The sequence below is a fragment of the Triticum aestivum genome, chromosome 4B (assembly GCF_018294505.1).
Source record: "Triticum aestivum cultivar Chinese Spring chromosome 4B, IWGSC CS RefSeq v2.1, whole genome shotgun sequence".
In the NCBI taxonomy this organism is placed as follows: Eukaryota; Viridiplantae; Streptophyta; class Magnoliopsida; order Poales; family Poaceae; genus Triticum; species Triticum aestivum.
The window spans coordinates 61,873,099-61,893,435 of record NC_057804.1 but is presented as its reverse complement, the minus strand read 5'-3'; the positions used below and the strand labels follow the sequence as shown (position 1 = coordinate 61,893,435).

The 20,337-nt window shown below is 45.2% G+C and overlaps 1 protein-coding gene across 1 annotated transcript; it reads left to right on the top strand.

Moving 5' to 3' along the window:
- The first annotated feature begins 629 nt into the window (after nucleotides 1–629).
- On the top strand, nucleotides 630–3,924 carry LOC123091023 (protein argonaute 18). Its single transcript, XM_044512411.1, has 8 exons — nucleotides 630–955; nucleotides 1,788–1,868; nucleotides 1,944–2,032; nucleotides 2,116–2,190; nucleotides 2,288–2,391; nucleotides 2,465–2,734; nucleotides 2,819–2,884; nucleotides 3,362–3,924. The coding sequence occupies exons 1-8, from the start codon at nucleotides 833–835 to the stop codon at nucleotides 3,622–3,624; spliced, it is 1,071 nt and encodes a 356-aa protein (XP_044368346.1). The 5' UTR covers nucleotides 630–832; the 3' UTR covers nucleotides 3,625–3,924.
- Nucleotides 3,925–20,337: the final 16,413 nt, after the last annotated feature.

Here is a 20,337-nt window from a genome sequence, read left to right as displayed (position 1 = left end):
TCAGCGTATCGGAAAACGACACGTGTTGACCTAATACGTGAAATGACGAAAATACGTACGGGAATACGGCGGTGACACGAGATATTTCCGACGGGGAGCTAAACTATTCATTGCTACAGGCGCTATTTGGCCGTAGCGACACACCCAAAGGGCGTCCGCCGCGAGGCAACAATTATCCGAAGGACCACTTCCCGTAGGTCGGGTACTAGCACGCAAGCGCGCGGGGTCGATCCGACGGCCCAAACTCCATCCGTGAACGTATCCGACGGCCGAAAGTCGCTGAGCTCTGAGGAGGTTAGGTCAGACCTTCTTCTCTTGTTTCTGGATAGGCAAACGTGTTGTTCACCAAAGAAGGAAAATGTTTTGATACACTCATTATTTTAACATTTTTTAAAAATAGAATGGTTGCTGACAATACCTGCATCCGGATTTCGTCCACAACTAGAAAAAAGGAAACCGAACAGTCCCCCCTGCAGCAGACTCTCTAGAACCTACGGCCGGCCGGCCCTGGAAACGGCCCAAGACGCGAGAACCAGAAGTCCGAAGGACCCGCCGATTCCCTGAACGATCTTTTCCTTTTCTTATTTTCTCCCCATCCCTATTTCTTCTCTCCCGTAGAAAAATAAAGGCGGAGACCCTCGGTTTCGTGCAACCCGAGCCCTCCGCCCCACGAGCGCGCACGTATCGTTGGCTCCGCCTAGGGTTTTAGCCCCTCCCTCACCACCCCCGCCCCACCTCGCGCCGCACCCTCACAAATCCCCTCCCCAAACCCAATCCCTCCTCCCATCCCACCCGCCGGGCGACGAGCGGCGGCCGGCGCCCAGGGCCCGAGATGGACAGGTACCAGAGGGTGGAGCGGCCGCGGCCCGAGTCGGCCATCGCCGAGAACGAGATCCGAATCACCGCCCAGGGGCTTATCCGCAACTATGTCTCCTACGCCACGTCCCTCCTCCAGGTGCGCTCCCCTGCCCCCGCCCCCGTCCCGTCTGTTTCGTGTGTGCGTTGGTTCGATTCGGCGCGTGTCGACGGCGGAAACGGCCCCGAGGTCGCGGCGTGTTTCTGCCCGTCTGGCTTCGCGGGAGGTGGAGTCGTTCGTACGGCTGGTTTTGTGTGGTTTGATGGCGAGGTCGTGCTGAATCGGCGTGGTTTCGGCTGGAAGCGCGTTGACTGGCGCACGAATTCAATGCTGATGTGTGGTATTTGCACAAATGTGTACCTGTTTGTCATTGTTTTGAATCAGTATGTCGTTGGCACTAAACTCATTGTGAATCTGGTTTGATGCGGCGGATATCTAGATTTATAAGTATGCGCCCTTCGGCCGAGATTGTTATTAAGTTAATGTGTCAATCTGATTTGCGGATTTTGGTTACATATCGAGGATAGAAATTTAGCAATGTAGGGATGTTTCTTATGATTTGTGGTCAACAATTGCTAGCAATCCCTGAAAAAACAGTTTCAATTGACAGTGAGATTGTCAAGTCCGTGGCGGATAGTGATAGCAGTTGGAGTTCATTTGTAAGAAGTGCTAGTGCTGTTACTTCTGTCCCCCTTACCTTACTTCCCCTGGATGCAGTCAATTGCATTTACATAGTGTGGGGCTGTGTGCTGCCGTAGGATAGGAGGTCTCGGTAATGGAGAGGTGCTGAATTTGATGCTGGGTGTGAAAGATTCAGAAGTCCATCATGTCTACTTTGTTGCTAGTTTTGCAAACCAGTTATCTTAATAGTTTTTAACTGTGATTTTTCCCATTGTTTACTTCATGACTCACGTTTAACATTTTGAATCAGGACCGGAAGATTAAAGAGATTGTTCTGAAAGCCATGGGACAGGCAATCAGTAAGTCTGTTGCTGTCACAGAGATTATCAAGGTAATTCTTCAGTTTTATTTTCTCATATTTTGTCCCATTGTACAGAACTACATTTGATATATTTCTTGAAAACAGAAAAGAGTACCGGGGTTGTACCAAGATACTAACATCAGCTCTGTCAGCATAACTGATGTCTGGGAACCTATTGAAGAAGGCCTTGTCCCGTTAAGTTTCTGTTTCTTTCTACCATCCTGTTATCACTTAAACTTCTGCGCCGCTGAGGATTCTAATTTATTTCATTCTGCAGACTGGAGATGACTCGCCATGTTTCAATGATTTCTATTACTTTGTCTCCAGTAGAGCTGGACCAAAATTCCCCAGGGTAAATTGGATGCATATATCTGTTATTTTCATAGGATAAGAACATGTGTGCATGAACCATGATACACATTTGGAATATTAATACTTCTTTTTTGTAGGTATCAAAGCCCAGCTTATGTTGACCAGCCCAGGCAACAGCAGCGCCTCCAGCAGGCACCAGCACCGATGCGTCAACCTCGCCAACAGCCATCTGATTATGAAGGTATGACAGTGATTGTCCGCACTTGTTTTTGTACTTCAGTTGTTCAAACTTATCATGATTGTTGTTCTGTTAGACTCCTATGTGCGGGGTCGTGGCAGAGGAAGGGGCCGTGGACGTGGTAGGGGTTGGGGTAGAGGAGGTTATGGCGGATATGGAAACAACCAAGGTGGGTACAACCAAGGTGGGTACAATCAAGGTGGATACAATCAAGGCGGGTACAACCAAGATGGTGGGTACTATGATAATCAAGGCGGATACAACCAAGATGGTGGGTACTATGATAATCAAGGTGGGTATGGCGGTGGATATGGCTACAACCAAGGCCGGCAAGGAAACTACCAAGGTATATAAGGGTAGCTTGTACATTTTTATTGCTGATCTTGCTTATCTAAGGAAGTTTGGATGCTCAATTGATTTGTTGAACCAGAAAATGGTGGATATAACCGAGGACGGGGTGGTATGCGTGGAAGAGGCAATTGGAGTTACCGCGGGGGTATGACCTTTTATAACATACTTGTGTTTCCTGATTGAGTGCTTTAACTCGTGTTCTGATCTGTTATTCAAGTAGTTAGTTGTTCTTCACCTTTATAGCATGAGGCATACACACTGAAGTCTTACATTGCCATGCATGCTTAAAAGCAATGTTTGTTGATCATGTAAATAACTCATGCATCCCAGTATTCTTCACATGCAGCAATGCCACTTTCATGTGATTGCGGATCTAATGATGTACCTGTCATGAATATACTTCTTTACCTGTTTTAAGTGTTAAAACATTCCAGGTTATCCAATTGGTGTGTTAGTTTTTTTTGAGATGTTCATTTGCCATGCAACTGAAATTATTATGAGCATATGAACTCTTTGAGATAAACAGTGTACTTTGTTCATTTTTTCTTTTAATGTGGCTTTGCATCTAGAAATGCTAAGAAAGATTTGCAATGTTACCCTTAACATATATGTCTGCATTCAGGATATGAGCGTGGCAGGGGTGGCGGTGCCCCAGGTGGGAGGGGATATGATGGTGGAAGGGGATATGACCAAGCTCCTGCTGGAAGGGGCTACGGAGGTGGAAGGGGATATGAAGGTGGAAGGGGATATGACCAAGCCCCTGCTGGAAGGGGATACGAAGGCGGAAGGGGATATGACCAAGCTCCCGCTGGGAGGGGGGGATACGAGGGCGGAAGGGGGTATGGAAGGGCTCGGGGAAGAATGGCTCGTGGGCGAGGGTACTGAGCAAAGCCAGAATTTCCATGGGCTTCTGGTTCTATTTAAATGCATGCTTTATAATATCAGGGGAAAGGTGAGTTATCCAAGGATTTTGTTGGAAGCTGTCGTTCGTGTGGGTGTTAGTTGTTTCCCCTGAGCGCGATGTTTGGTTGTGAGCACAATGCTTTTCCCAAGTTTATCCTGCAATCATCTTTCAATGTTGCTGTTGGCGAGGTTTGCTGTTTTTCCCAATGGTCGATGAATGCTGAGCATGCAGCTCTATGTTCATGCCCGTCGTGTTATCTGATGGAACTGTTACCTTGTTTATTCTATTTGTGCAGTTCTTTGCCCATGATTATCGAAACTATTATTTGGCTGTGAAATCCTCCTTCGGTGTACGTTTCCTGTTACTATATCGCTGTTTGGTTCTAGAGCGCTCACCACCCTCTGCTTCTAGACGTTAGGGAAATTATTGTTCGCTATCTCTATTGGTTGAAAACAACGTAAGGTTCTCGTTTCACCCTTCTTTCCACCACCCCTTCGTCTGGCCTTCTATGTATTTTAATTAATCATCTTAATTTATTTGTATCCTAAACTAATTTCACTTAATTTACTTACTAAACTTCTGATTAAAATATAAATTAATTCATGGGTAGTTGATGAACATTTATTTACACAATCATATTATTATGGACAGATAATCACAAGCTTAACGTACTAAAAAAAAGTGCCAGCAGGCTTTCCTTCAAAAAAAAAAAAAGCTTAACGTACTAAAATATTTTCCCACCGCAAAATAATAATAATATTTATATCCTATTGCAGTGCACGGACGTTGTTGTGTACATAGAAAGATGAGTGGTGAGTGAAAGTCGTGTGGCTCCAATCCCAAATGTGGAGGAAGTGAGTTTGGTGCTTGGTTAGGCGTTGTGGAGGAGTATGATGATGCTTGGCTGGGCACTGTGGTGAATTGTTGTGGCAGTAATTGTTCTCTTTATCTAAGATGAGCGGTGAATGGAAGTCGTGTGGCTCCAATCCCAAATGTGGAGGAAGTGAGTTTGGTGCTTGGTTAGGCGTTGTGGAGGAGTATGATGATGCTTGGCTGGGCACTATGGTGAATTGTTGTGGCAGTAATTGTTCTCTTTATCTAAGATGAGCGGTGAATGTTAGTCGTCTGGCTCCAATCCCAAATGTGGAGGAAGTGAGTTTGGTGCTTGGTTAGGCGTTTGGAGGAGTATGATTGTTGAGATTGAAAGTGAAATATGTGTCTGTTGATGGTTACACAAGCCCTTTATACGATCTGAAGGGACACGACGATCCCTCGATGGGGCGTCGGTTGCGGGACAAACCACAACGACAGTTTGGGCAAGGGGAGATTTTCCCCTAATTACAGAATTAGTTTTAACACTCCCCCTAATCTACATTTGACATTGTAGAATTATCTTCACGATTGTCCAGAAAGCTCTATCATCTCGAAAGATTCTCCTTCAAAACACTACTAGAAAAAGGCATGCTAGTGGCGCACCAGTTTTGCCTTCTAATGGCGCACTACTGGTGCGCCACTAGCATCATGCCATTAGAATTAAATTCTAATGGCGCACCACCGGTGCGCCATTTGATCTGGTGTTCTAATGGCGCACCACGTAGTGCGTCATTAGTATTTCCTAAAGTGCGCCACTACTATCTGCTATACTAATGGCGCACCACATGGTAGTGCGCCATTAGTAACAATTTTTTTGTTTTTTTTGTTTTTTCTTAATCTCATGTCACTATTTCACATATGAGATATCCAACACATATATATATACAACAAACATCCATATAACAATCATATCCAACACACAAGTTTCATCATATATACATACATAGCCAACACATAGTTCCATTGTTACATATTACAAAAGTTTCACATTGTTCATCCAACACCGTTATCCATCAGTTTACAAAAGTTTCACATTGATACAAAATAAAAACACAAATGGAAAAGAAGCACTCCATCCATGCAAGCTTCCGTGAATTAAATCAAATCTGCAAAATGATAAACAAGAAGTTAGAAGAAGAAGAAGAAGAAGAGAAGAAGAAGAAAAAGACTAGAATAATACTAGAAGAAGAAGAAGAAGAAGAATACGAAGAAGACTATAAGCTTATTATGTAAACTTGATCATTTTGTGCTAACATAAGTTATTTTGGAGCTAACCTATAGGAAACTAAGCATATAAGCTCTCTAAGTTAGCATATTAGAGCCAACTTAGGTAAAATGAAGCTAACCCATGTCATTTTGGAAAAGAAGAAGAATACGAAGAATAAGAAAAAGACTATAAGCTTATTATGTAAACTTGATCATTTTATGCTAACATAAGTTATTTTGGAGCTAACATATAGGAAACTAAGCATATAAGCTCTCTAAGTTAGCATATTAGAGTCAACTTAGGTAAAATGAAGCTAACCTATGTCATTTTGGAAAAGAAGAAGAATAAGAAGAAGACTATAAGCTTATTATGTAAACTTGATCATTTTGTGCTAACATAAGTTATTTTGGAGCTAACCTATAGGAAACTAAGCATATAAGCTCTAAGTTAGCATATTAGAGTCAACTTAGGTAAAATGAAGCTAACCTATGTCATTTTGGAAAAGAAGAAGAATAAGAAGAAGACTATAAGCTTATTATGTAAACTTGATCATTTTGTGCTAACATAAGTTATTTTGGAGCTAACCTATAGGAAACTAAGCATATAAGCTCTAAGTTAGCATATTAGAGCCAACTTAGGTAAAATGAAGCTAACCTATAGGAAACTAAGCATATTAGAGATAACATAGGTAACTAAGTATATAAATATCATTTTGGAGATCTGACATACCTGACATAGTTCAGTTCTCATTGTTCTTCTTCTTCTCCTTCCTCAGCCTGATGCGCCAAGAGCGGCGAGGCGGTGGAGGCAGCGGGATATAGTCTTCTACCACAATTGGCGTGGTCATGTCGCCCAGCTGTGGGATCGCCGGCGCCACCACCGGTGCGTGGTCATTGTCAGGCACCACCACCATCGCGAGGCCACCTTCAGGCAGGACGGGCACGACCATCGCTAGGTCATCCTCATCCACCACCATCTCTTGCCCATGGTCAGCCACCACCATCTCTTGTCCATGGTCAGCCACCACCATCTCTTGTCCTTGGTCAGCCACCACCAACGCTAGGTCATCATCATCCTGCAGCTCCTCATCCCCACTCTGCTCCTCTTCTCCCCCACTCCAGTCCGGATCATCCTTCTTGTTGTCAGAATCGCTGCTGCCAGAATCACTGCTGCTTTCCTAAAGCCAGAATCACTGTTGCTTTTGCTACAACCATAATCACTGCTGCTGCTCCCATTGCCTGTCCAAATGCAACAATGACCGTTAACAATCGATGTGAGACAAAGCCAAATGTAGAGGAAAAAGAAGAGGCAGAACATACTGGCATCATCATCGTCAGCATAGCGCATGCGACACATAGTCGCGTTGAACACCTTCACGGTGAGCATGGTGGCGTCATCGTCGTACCTGAAGAGAAGGAAGTACCCCAGCCGCAGGTCGTAGGCACGGTAGAACTTCTCCCACCCACGATACAAGTACATGTGTCCCTCCTTGATCACCAACTCCACATCCGACAACCTGCGAAACCCGCTGCCGGCCTGTCGCAGCTTCACATTATTTGGCAGATCTTCACCCAACATGTTCATAAAACTATCAGGCAGCCTCTGGAGTTTGGGACAATGAGTGATGTAGCAAACAACAGATATCATAATGAGATGGGTGAAGGGGAGATCTCTCGTTTTATATACCTGCGTCATGGATGATACTGAAGTCCCAAGTATGATACTGAAGAACTCGAAAGCATCCAACTCGTACTGCGGTGTGGCAGAGCGGCGGTGGCTGCTTTCCCCCATCTCTGATAAGCAGCAGAAGAGACCAATTAGTACCCTTACAACAGATCATAAAACATGCATGAAAATAACCACTCTATATGCATGAAAGTAAGCTGGACAACAAGCACAACAAATAAGTGCTTGTCAGCAAGGAGTTTGATTCAAGGACAAGAATCTCACAAGTACAACAGTTGTCAGCAAGGAGTTTGACCACAAGGAGTTGTCAGCAAGAATGATCCAATAAAACATTTTTTTAGATGACCCATAAGACAAACTGAAAATAGTTGTTGTTGCTGAACTAACCTCACCACTATAACCTGTTCATCATTCAGCCATAGTTGTTGTTGCTGCTACAATTTCAGCAAGCAACATGCCTAAATCTAGTGCTTGCTTGACTTTACTGAATTACCAACACATGGCACACAACACATTTATATTTTGTCAGGTCACACGACACATGCCCGAGGAGGAAGATTGAATTTTCTACAGAAGCATCATCAGGTACACTTCAACATGTGCTAGCAGCAACAAATGGTCAATATTCATTCTTATTTATGGTCAATATTTATAACCTATCAACAAATGGCAAGAATATTGAGTAATCTACTGCAGTTTGATCTACTGTAGATAATCTATTGCAATTTGATCTATTACATAAACATGGTTGATCTTCATTTTGCATAAACCTGGTTGAGTATTACAGAGCAATTGACAGCAAATTGACCTGGTTGGAACACTAAACATTTTCAGTTAACTGTAGCAAGAAAAACTTCCAAAAACTAGCAGATCTCCAAGAATGCCAAGAGTATTACTCAATGAATTTGATGGCATCAAACTAAATTTTCACTATAATATGTTTAGTGAGCATGATATATACAGGGATGAAACAGATCAAACGACTATTACTATTTCCACCATGTCAATAGTGTGTTCCAACAACTTACAATGGATTCATAAACTAGTGTATAATGGATTTATAAACAGATCAACAGAAACAGTGTATAAGGTTCTCTCTCTTGGCTCTTTCTGTTACTTGTTGTAGACAATTCTGAAGGATTATATGGCTAGTGTGCTTATGATTTTGGTACAAGGTACTTATAATTACTGAAGCTGCAGACATGTACATGTAACAAGTTCCTTCCTAAATTGCAGTGCAAATCGTCAAGGCCCACATCAATTATATCTTCTTTTTTTGGCAAGAAAAGGCATCTCAAATTCACCAAGCACAGCCACACATCATGTCAGATATAACAACTCTTAAAATGATTAATCACAAACTCAGAGTAGCTGATATGATTTCACTTACATTAAGATCGACCAACTGTAACACCCCAATTAGGTCTAACTTTGATTCAATTGAGACCCTAAACCAGGAACAGCAGAACAATCTAAACTAGCACACATGGGTGAACAGCAGAACAATCTAAACTAGCCATGCGTGTAGAACTGAGGAGCAAGAAGCCTGCCGCCATGGCCCTAGGGTTTGCAGGGGAGGGGGTGGAGGAGAAGGGAGGAATCACCTGGGGAGGGGATGGAGGAATGGAGGAAGACGCCAGCGTTGAAGCTCCGGCAGCGGCTGGGCGTTGAAGCTCCGGTGACACGTGGTGGGCTCCTCCACTCGCCTGTCTCTGTGTCTCGTCCGATCCGTTCCACGCGGGTGCCCTCGAGGCTTGGGCGGGAGGACGTCGAGGGCGCGGGCGCGGGCGCGGGCGGAGGGGGGACGACGAGGGAGGCGGTGCTCGGCTCGGGGAAGGGGCGTTGGGGGCGGTGGTGGTCGGGTGCGGCGGGGGCAGCGAGCACGGCTGGGGACGGCAAGCACGGGGGCGTGCAGGCGCGGCGGCAGCGTATGGTTGGGGCGGAGGGGGCAAAGTTAGGTCGAGTGGGGATCTAGCGAGGGAGGGGAATAGGTGGACTGGGGGGGGGAAGCTTACTAATGGCGCACCCCGCAGAGGTGCGCCATTAGAATGTTTTTTATTACAGTTCGAGCACTTAGGTTATATTCCACCTAACCCAATCCACATCAGAACCCGCCCACTAGCCTGACTGGTCAGCACGCAGCACACACACTAGGAGGTCATGGGTTTGATTCCAAGGCTCCCCAATATTTTTTATGCATTTTAAATGCTGTTTGATATTTATTTGTGTTTAAATATGTTCAAACTTGTTTAAATCATAACAGTAATATTTTTTTTATAAAAATAGTAATAATTTTTTTAAAAATATGTTCAAATTTGTTATTTCAAAATATTTATGAATATGAAAAAATATTCATATAGGGGAGGGTGCGGGGGGTCGTCGGTGATGGTGGAGTGGGGGCGGGTGTGGGCTGGGGGTCGGCGGCGGCGACCGGTGGAGCGGGGGAGGGTCGGTGGGTCGTCAGCGATGGTCTAGTGGGGGAGGGTGCGGGCCGGGGGTCGACGGCGGCGGCCGGTGGAGCGGGGGAGGGTGCGGCCGGGGGTCGGCGACAGTGGAGTGGGGGAAGGTGCGGGCCAGGGGTCGGCAGCGGCGGTCGGTTGAGCGGGGTAGGGTGCGGTGGGTCGTCGGCGACGATGGACGGCAGGGGCAGGTGGGGTGGGCGCGTCGGGGCCGAGCTCGCCGGCTGCTGCAGGGGCCGGTGGAGTCCCGCGGGGGTCGGGGGCGGCGGCGTAGGGGCAGCGCAAGACCACAGCGGCGGCGGCGTCGCCGACGGCATGCAGGCGCGGCGGCCGCAGGGGGCAGAGCAAGGGGGCGGTGGCGGGTACATGGTGGGGGCGACGGGGCAAGGGGCGGTGGGGCCAGGGGGCGGTGTGGCGGCGGCGGGTGGTGGGGCAAGGGAGCGGCGAGGGGAGGGGGGCGACGGGGCGAGAGGAGGTGGGGCAAGGGGCGGCGAGGGAAGGGGGGCGACGGGGCGAGGGGAGGTAGGGCTCGACATTACTAACATTTTTTTTCAAAACTACTAATGGCGCACGTTGTCTTTGGTGCGCCATTACTATGTCAACTAGTAATGGCGCACTATACAACGGTGCGCCATCAGTAACAATTTTTTTTCAAAACTACTAATGGCGCACCAGGCACCAGGTGCGCCATTAGTAATATATTACTAATGGCGCACCAAAACAAGGTGCACTATTAGTATATAGTAATGGCGCACCACATGCCTGGTGCGCCATTAGTAGCCATATCATCTATAGCCCTTTTCCTAGTAGTGAAAGTTCTTCATAAAATCTTTGATGAGATCCTGAAACATATACTCACAAAGAAAAATAGCATAATGTGATGTCATTTAAATAAGGATATCTCAAGAAGAGACTCCCCCTGACACCTGCAAGTCCCTAAGTCATCGCATACCAATTCCACGAACACATTTCTGGAATGTTGAATTTGGTAGAGACTTGGTAAATAAATCAGCAAGGTTGTCGCATGATTTGACTTGCAGAATGCTTATTTCCTCACTTTTCTGAAGATTATGGGGGGAAAACCATTTAGGAGAAATATGCTTGGTGATATTACTCTTAATGTATGCCGTTTGCATCTGTGCAATACAGGCCGCATTATCTTCATAGATAATGGTAGGTGATTTTATCGAACCAATTCCACATGACTGTTGTATGTGGTTTATCATTCTGCGAAGCCATACACATTCGCATGTTGCTTCAAATAATGAAATTATTTTAGAATGATTGGTAGAAATTGCCACCAGAGTCTGTTTCGAAGACTTCCATGATATAGCAGTGCCACCATGTAGGAACACGAAGCCGGTCTGTGATCTGGCATTATGGGGATCAGACAAATAGCCGGCATCTGCATATCCAATCACATCAGAGTCCTGATTATTCTGGAACTGAAAAATAGGCCAAGATCCTTTGTGCCTTGGAGATATCGAAAGATATTCTTCACTCCAGACCAATGACGTTTGGTGGGAGCCGCGCTATGTCTTGCAAGTAGATTCACTGCAAATGCAATGTCAGGTCTTGTGTAATTTGCAAGATACATAAGCGCTCCAACAACACTGAGGTATGGAACTCCAGGTCCCAACACCTCTTCTCCATCATCCCTTGGTCTGAACGGATCTTTGTCTACATCTAGAGATCGAACCACCATGGGAGTTTTAGTTGTATAGGATTTGTCCATATTGAATTTCTCCAATAATTTCTGGATATAGGCAGATTGGTGTACCATGATTCCTTGGGGAAGGTGCTCAAGTTGAATGCCTAAGCAAAATTTGGTTTTACCCAAATCCTTCATCTCAAATTCCATCTTTAGGTGATTGCGTGCTTCATCAATGTCTGGTGTGTTGCCGATGATGTTGAGATCATCAACATATACAGAAATGATGCAAAATCCTGTAGAGGATTTCTTGATGAAAACACATGGGCAATCAACACTATTGGAGTAACCTTTCTGAAGAAGGAACTCACTGAGTCGGTTGTACCACATCCGTCCTGACTGCCTTAAGCTATATAATGACTTATTCAGCTTTACACAATACATGTTGCATTTTGCATTTTTGTTCGGGACAGAGATTCCATCAGGAACCTTCATATATATGTCCGAATCTAGTGACCCGTAAAGATATGCGGTCACAACGTCCATCAACTGCATAGATAGATGATTTTGCACTGCCTAGGATATAAGATATCGGAAAGTGGTTGCACTCATTATTGGAGAATATGTTTCAGTGAAATCAATGCCGGGTTTCTGCGTGAAACCTTGTGCTACGAGCCTTGCTTTATATCTCACCACCTCATTGTTCTCATCCCGTTTCCGGAGGAAAAACCCATTTGAATCCCACAGGGAAAACATTGGGAGGTGTCGGTATTGCTTCAGTGAATACCTTTCTTTTGTTAAGCGAGGCAATTTCTACTTGGATTGCATCCTTCCATTTAGGCCAGTCGGAGCGCTTTTGGCACTCAACAATAGACCTTGGATCATGATCAGTGAGAAGGGTATCTGCAATCTTTTCAGCAAAATATATGTCTACATCATAGTCTTACGGTCAAATGATTCTCTAGAATCAACATAGTTGATGGAAATTTCCTGCACCCCTAGTAACTCTTTGTGATTTCCCAATACGATTGAGTCTGGGTGTTCCGATGTACCAGCCAGTTTGTGCATACTCAAGCTGGGTTGTGGAGGTTTCCCTTTCATTGAGTGTATACAACCCATCAGGTGTTTGTCAACGTTGAGTTGACCTGCATTTACTAACTTCGAGGTTTTTCTCCTTGATTCCCTTTGCTACTTGCTAGAAGCATGCTCCAGGCCAGAGGCCATACTACTCCCCCTCTTTTTAGGAATAGGGAGTTGAGTGGTTTTTATTGGTACCTCCACTCTTTTTGGTGCGTTTCTGGCCGGATTTAAGGATTTTGTAACACCTTTTAGATCAGTAAATGAATCAAGCAGATTATTTGCAAGATGTTGCAAATTAATGATCTTTCGAACTTGAAGTTTGGTCTCTTGGGTACGTGGATCAGAGGATGAAATGGCATAAGCATTCCAATCAATTTCCAGGCATTCTTTCTGGTACTTGAAATCTCCCCCTAATGCCGGAAAATGTTCCTCATTAAATATGCAATCAGTGTGACAGGCTGTGAATAGATCCCCAATTAGAGGTTCCAGGTACTTGATAATCGACGACGATTTGTACCCCACATAGATTCCCAACTTCCTGTGTGGGCCCATAGATGTGTGCTATGGTGGTGAGATCGGGATGTATGCAGCACATCCGAACTTACGCAGATGGGAAATGCTGGGAGGATTTCCACGTACCAATTCCAGAGGGGAAGAACTTTGATATGCAGTTGGCCTCAATTGTATCAAGTCGGCAGCGTGTAAAACAGCGTGAACCCAACAAGAGGTTGGCAAGTTGCAATCCTTCAACAAAGGTCTTGCAATGAGCTTAATCCTTTTAACTAATGCTTCAGCCAAACCATTTTATGTATGGACATATGGAACAGAGTGCTGAACTTCAATCCCCAAAACCATGCAATAATCATTGAAAGCATGTGAGGAGAATTTTGCAACATTGTCCATTCGAATTGACTTAATTCGACTTTCAAGATAATGGGCTTTCAACTTAATGACTTGCCTCATTATCTTGGCAAATGCATGGTTCCGTGTGGACAGAAGGCACACATGTGACCATCATGTGGATGCGTTAATCAGAACCATGAAATACCTAAAAGGTCCAGATAATGGCTGAATGGGACCACAAATGTCTCCTTGAATACGTTCAAGGAACTGAAGTGGTTCAGCTTGTATTTTCAGGTGCGAGGGCCTCAAAATTAGCTTTCCCGTGGCACAAGATGTGCACACAAAATCAGAAGATTGAGGAAATTTTGACTCAAGCAAATTATGACCAATGGAATTGCTAGTAATTTTTCTCATCATCCCTATCCCAGGATGGCCTAGGCGATCATGCCATATTTGAAATGCGTTAACATTCTGAAAATTTACTTTGTATGCAACATGTTCTACGGGTTTGATGTATGTATAATACAAACCAAACGATAGAGAAGGAATCTTCCCATGTACCTTTTTGCCATATCCATGATCTTTGGTAAAGAGTAGATACTCCTCTTTGTTGTCTTCATGGGTTTCAATGTGAAAACCATTTTTACGGATATCTCGATAACTGATTAGGGTACGTGAAGAATCGGGATACAATAAAGCATCCTCAATTGTCACTTGTGTATCACTTGGGAGGGTGAATATGGCACGTCCAATACCAACAATCACTGTATCGCGTCCAGTGATAGTTAGAATATCTCCATTCATCTTTTTCAGAGTTCGGAAATATTTCATCTCCCTCAGTATGGAGTTTGTGGTACCACTGTCCACAAGGCATAATTCCTCTTTCATCGGATTGTCCCCGTAGAAAACTATATAAAACAAAGATTTTTCAATAAGAAAACCTCATAGTAATATATAGAATACAGTCTTTATTATATCAAATGTGCTGATACAATACAATATAAAGACAACAACAAACTTATGTTCTTATTACAATCATCACAAATGGACATAATTAAGTAGATCACCAAGGAGATTGAGGGACTAGTCGAAGTTGCCAAACACGTTGTTTGCGGTGTACTCAGTCAACGTGTTCTCCATTTCAGCAGTATCCTCACACAGATAAGGAACCACGGCATTGCTCGATCCAGGAGGAACATCATGCAAACCACCGGCTACTTTTGCGCTATCCGGATGAAGGTTGAAGTTGGCTTCAAACCTTTTCCCTTGAGGTGCTTTGCGTCCCTGAGATTGCTGGTACAACATAACCAGATGCTTGGGCATTGTGCACTTTTTCAGTAGAATGCATGTAGCATCCACACTTGTTGCAAAGCTTAGATTTATCAACCCTGGGCTTTGAAGTGCCTTTTCGCTTTCCTGGGTATCTAGATCTCCTGTTCCCATTGCGCTTTTGCTTATGCTCGAAATTGGAATGTTTACCCCGAAGGGTACCATTAAACTTCTGTCTATTTGCAACATTCAGATGGACTTCAGGTAAAGGTTGTGCCCTAACTGGGTGCTGAGAGCCATTCTTAGCGAGTAGCTCATCATGCTTTTTAGCCTGAAGTAACATGTGAATAAGCTCGGAATAGACAGTGTAGTTACGAGCACGATATTGTTGTTGGAGGATTCTATCTGAAGGGAGCATAGTAGACAAAGTTTTCTCTATCTTCTCCCCCTCAGTAGGTTCCTTCTCACAAAAACGCAGTTTGGAACATATCTTATGAACAACATGATTGCACTCACCGATGGACTTGAAATCCTGAAGACGGGGATGAGTCCAATCATGGAGTGCTTCTGGCAGGACTAATGCCTTCTGCTGTTCATACCTCGTTTTGAGGGCCAAAAACAGAGTACTAGGATATTCCTCCTGTAAATACTCAGACTTGAGATCTGGATGAATATGATGCCTTATGATGAATAAAGCAGCATAATTCTGCTATTCTGTCAGCGGCGTGACTCTAGTCGGGAGAGGAGTCTCACGGGGCTGGATTGCACTCGCAATCCCACGAGACGCAAGACTGATCTTGATGTCCATAACCCATGTAGGATTGTTGTGGCCATTGAGGGCAAGCTCCTCAAACTCTTTGGCAGTCATCTTTGCCCACATGAGGAACCAGAGATAATTAATTTACGGGTGGTAAATTAAAACCATCATGATTTTGTAATAAGAACGCAAAAATTTGATGCTCAAGTGAAAAACTTGAAAAATTCTCAACCTCAATTGTGTAAACATAACACATTGAAGATCACTTAGATCTCACAGTAATAGGCTACATTGTCATTACCTTGTGTATGCTACAATTCATATATAAGGAGGGAAAAATATTCAAAAAATTGCAAGTTTGATATGCGAGAGAAGATGATCTCAATCGCAAAAACATGTTCAAGATAACTTGATATGTGGTAAACACATGGAACATGTCATTCTTCCCAGATGAAATTGATGGGGAACGTAGTAATAATTCAAAAATTTCCTACGTGTCACCAAGATCAATCTAGGAGATGCTAGCAACGAGAGAGGGAGTGCATCTTCATACCCTTGAAGATCGCTAAGCGTAAGCGTTACAAGAACGCGGTTGATGGAGTCATACTCGCGGCGATTCAAATCACGGAAGATCCGATCTAGTGCTGAACGGACGGCGCCTCCGCGTTCAACACACGTACAACCCGGGGACGTCTCCTCCTGTTGATCCAGCAAGGGGAGAGGCGAAGTTGAGGGAGAACTTGTAGCAGCCAGACCTCAAACAGTCTAGTCTCTGTGCATCAGTGTCATCCCTGGATCGGTAATGCTGACATGCCCAGTACTTGAGGATTTATAACAGAGTTTCAATCACACACTTATTACATCGAATGTCTCAAAAGAGAACTTATTACAATAATATGGCTTAAGGTCATCTAAATAAGATAACAACGGAAGGCTTGGAAGATAAAGTGAGTCCATCAACTCCAACGGCATAGCTGAGTGAATGACAACGACCTATGGTACCTTACTCGTCGTCTGAAAAGTATACAACATGATATGTTGCAGCCCGAAATGGGTCAGCACATGGAATATGCTGGCAATGTAACACATAGAGTAATGAACAGAATAAATGCTACCTCTACATGCATATATGGCTGGTGGAAAGCTCTATGGTTACAATTTTGCATAAAGCCAATTTTTCCTACAACAAAGGAATAAATTTTATTTAACTATCACGGTGGTTGTTAAACATCGAGAAGGTTCCTCCAAATCAATCCTAATTAAACATCATCAATTAACCCAATCAAATTAATTTAGAGTGATGAGATCAACATGATAATCCAAGAACCAGATACTCAAGTTGTCCATAACCGGGGACACGGCTAGCCATGATTAGTTTGTACACTCTGCAGAGGTTTGCGCACTTTTCCCCACAAGACTCGAACACATCCATGATCGGAGGATCGAGACATAGCCTTTCTGAAGCATTAACTCTCTACTCTGGGTAGACAGTACCACCTACAACCCAGTACATCTGCTAGTCTACCTCTTCAAGAGCTCACGCTACTTACTCAACTATGCCAGAGCCCATATTGGCTTGTGGCTGCACACGGAAGTTTCCAGCATGAATAATCTTATGATCCCTTTGAGCCTGTGTGGCATTCCATAGGATAATCACACGGGTACTCCGGGATATCCTAGGACAACACTGAATTCTCCAGGTGCCCTAACAACCACTGGGTACTCCAGGGTGCCTCAATCAATCCACCCAGATGTGTATTTAAGTAGCCACCTTAAGTTAACCATTAATTAACAATACTCACATATGTCATGGATACACTCACCCAAACCACGTCTACGAGCATAGCATAGCAATCCTGAGCATAACGTAGAAGTAACTCCCAAAGGTTTGATAATAAAAGGGCAATAGGTTCTACCTCATCATCTACTTCCCAAACCCACATATTATTCAGATCCTAACCATGCAATGTTTGAGGGTTGTAACTAATGCATAAAAACTGGGTAATAAAATGGATATGATCAAAGTGTTACTTGCCTTGCCGACGATCTGCAAAACCTAGGGATTCATAGTAGTACGATTCGCACTCTGAGTATTCTATCACAAACAAACAATAACATACATAAGCAATCAAACAAGAAGCACGGGTAAAACTCAAATAAGAGATCTGTCACCCGCTCTAATGCCTCGTTGTTTGTCTATCACCGTGGCGACACGACTACCTATTTGCTACTCTACATCGACGACATCATCCTGACGGCGTCCTCTGCAGCCCTTCTTTAGCAGATCACTCTCCGGATGACGAGTTTGCTATCAAGGACTTGGTCACTCTTCATTATTTCCTTGGCATTGAGGTCGTTCGGCGACCCGACGGCTTCTTTCTTCATCAGCAGAAGTATGCGCATGAGCTACTTGAGCGTGTCGGCATGCTCAATTGTCACCCTGTCACTACTCCCGTTGACATGAAGGCCAAGGTTTCAGCTCTTGAGGGCTCGCCCGTGCCGGATGCTCTGTTCTACCGGTCCATCGTCAGTGCTCTTTAGTATCTGATACTCACCCAACCAGATCTACAGTATGCCGTTCAACAGGTGTGTCTCCATATGCATGCCCCTCGTGACTCTCATGTCAAACGGATTCTCCGATACATCCGTGGCACGATGTCTCTTGGACTCACTCTCACGGCGTCCACTTCTCTGGAGATGGTGGCTTATTCTGATGCTGATTGGGCTGGCTGCACTGACACACGTCACTCCACCTCTGGCTACTATGTCTACCTCGGTTCTTCCCTCGTCTCGTGGTCGTCCAAGCGACAACCCACAGTTTCGCGCTCCAGCACGGAGGCCGAGTACTGAGCAGTGGCTAACATAGTCGCCGAGTGCACCTGGCTACAACAGCTACTTCACGAGGTGCATCATGATGTCTCCCAGGCTACAGTTGTCTACTGTGATAACATCTCTACGGTATACCTTTCCGCTAACCTCGTTCATCATCGCCGGACCAAGCACATTAAGTTGGACATTCACTTTGTGTGCGAACAGGTGGCCCTTGGACACATTCGGGTTCTCCATGTTCCGACCGCACAACAGTTCATCCATGTGATGACTAAGGGACTGCCTACTTCCACCTTCGAGGAGTTTCATTCCAGTCTCTGCGTCTCCGGCGACGCTTCGACTGCGCGGGGGGAGGGGGTGGGGTGTGTTGAATATATTGTGTGCATGTATATTGTGTCTTGGGCCCACCTCCTAGTTCTCCTGTATAGTTGAGGTTGTGACACTATCCTGTACATCATATATACATGCCTTGTGCACCGATCAATGCAATTGTGTTGCACGACCCACTCTAGTCTTCTACAACAACCAACAACATTAGCAAGCATTCAGAAAACATCAATCAAACCATCATAACACGTCCAACATCCAAGCAGCAACATGTCTCTGTTCAGACCAGAAATTACATGTCTGTGTTGTTCCATTGCAAAGACAAAATCAAGTCAGGGCACAATCCAACAGCTAACTACAGATAAAACACACAAAGTCTATCTAGTCATCTAGGACGAGGTGAACTTGGTGACAGCCTTGGTGCCCTCGGAGACGGCGTTCTAGGCGAGCTCGCCAGGGAGGACGAGACGACAACCATGGGCGGGCGGATGGAAGAAACCTAGACAACGAGGGGAAGGAGGGGAGTGGGTGGACTTACAGCCGGGAAGAAGACCAGTACGCTGGAGTCAAGGCGTCGGCCGGCGGCGTGTCGAGGAAAGTCGGGCGGGCGGCGCGGTGAGTAGGCGGGGGCTTCGGGCGTGTTTGGTCTATGCCCAAGATTGCCCCACTAAAGCATTGACTAGCCAAAATTTTGGTTGCCCATGATCTGGCCAACATTGGCAAGAAAAATGAACTAGAATTGGTTAGAGTTCATTCGCATGCCAAAAAATTGGCAACCATTCAAATAAAAACCAATCTTTGAGTTATGACCAAATTTTTTGATAGGATGCACTTTGGCAACAATCCAAACACACCCTTCGTCTCCTCCCAAATCCATGACTCACCTCTAGAGGGCTCTGAACCGCGTTTTTTTTTTTGAGAAACTGAACTGCGTGGAAAGGCGGGCATAGGAGGGTTGGGCCGTCGAAACCCTGCGTACCAAATGGGCCAACTGGGATTCGCGAGGATTCTGGGCCACGCGAGAAAAACCCGCTGAAAACCCCTCCGATCCAAACAAGGCCTGAAGGAAGACGGCGGCGACGGCGAATTGCGCTCGCTGCTTTGGACGGCGGCTGGATCCCGACGAGGAAGGTGAGGCCCTCTCTCCCGCCCCCTCTTCCGCTCCTAGGGTTACGTGACTGGGGCTCGTCCTCGTCCGCCGGAGTGCGCGCGAGGAACGGTGCCGCCGCTTGCTCTGCATTGCGTCTGCTGTTGGCTCCGCGTTGCTGCTGCTGCTGCTTTAGCGCTGCCGCCGCTGCTTCTGCGCGGCCGCTGCTGCTGCGTGCATCTGCTTGAGCGCTGCCGCTGTAGGTGCCGCATGTTGGTGCTGCCACCGCTGCAAGGGTACAATTTGGTCCTCTATTTTGTGTACTTAGTTTGTCTATTATTTCCATAGATTGTTTTTGTGTTGAAAAGTGGCAAAAGATCAAAGTCCAATGAAATAAGTGTCACCAGATCAATTACAATCTAACTAGTGGCAGATTGTCAAAGTCCAAAGTAAAGGGTGGCAAAAAATCAATTCCTCCCTGAATTGGAAAGGAAAAAGTTGAAGCTTGCACGTCGCAAAGTGCAAACCAGCTATTGAGGCACAGCAAATGCACATTCAGTGAAAGGGAATTCGTCTGGCTAGTTCAGGATGACGGCATCATCACTACTTTCTGATGCATCCAGAAA

Coding starts and splice junctions, on each gene's coding strand:
- LOC123091023 (XM_044512411.1), top strand. CDS start 833: ATGGACAGGTACCAGAGGGTGGAGCGGCCGCGGCCCGAGTCGGCCATC. Junction 2,392..2,464: donor ACAGCCATCTGATTATGAAG/GTATGACAGTGA, acceptor TTGTTCTGTTAG/ACTCCTATGTGCGGGGTCGT. Junction 2,735..2,818: donor CCGGCAAGGAAACTACCAAG/GTATATAAGGGT, acceptor TTGTTGAACCAG/AAAATGGTGGATATAACCGA.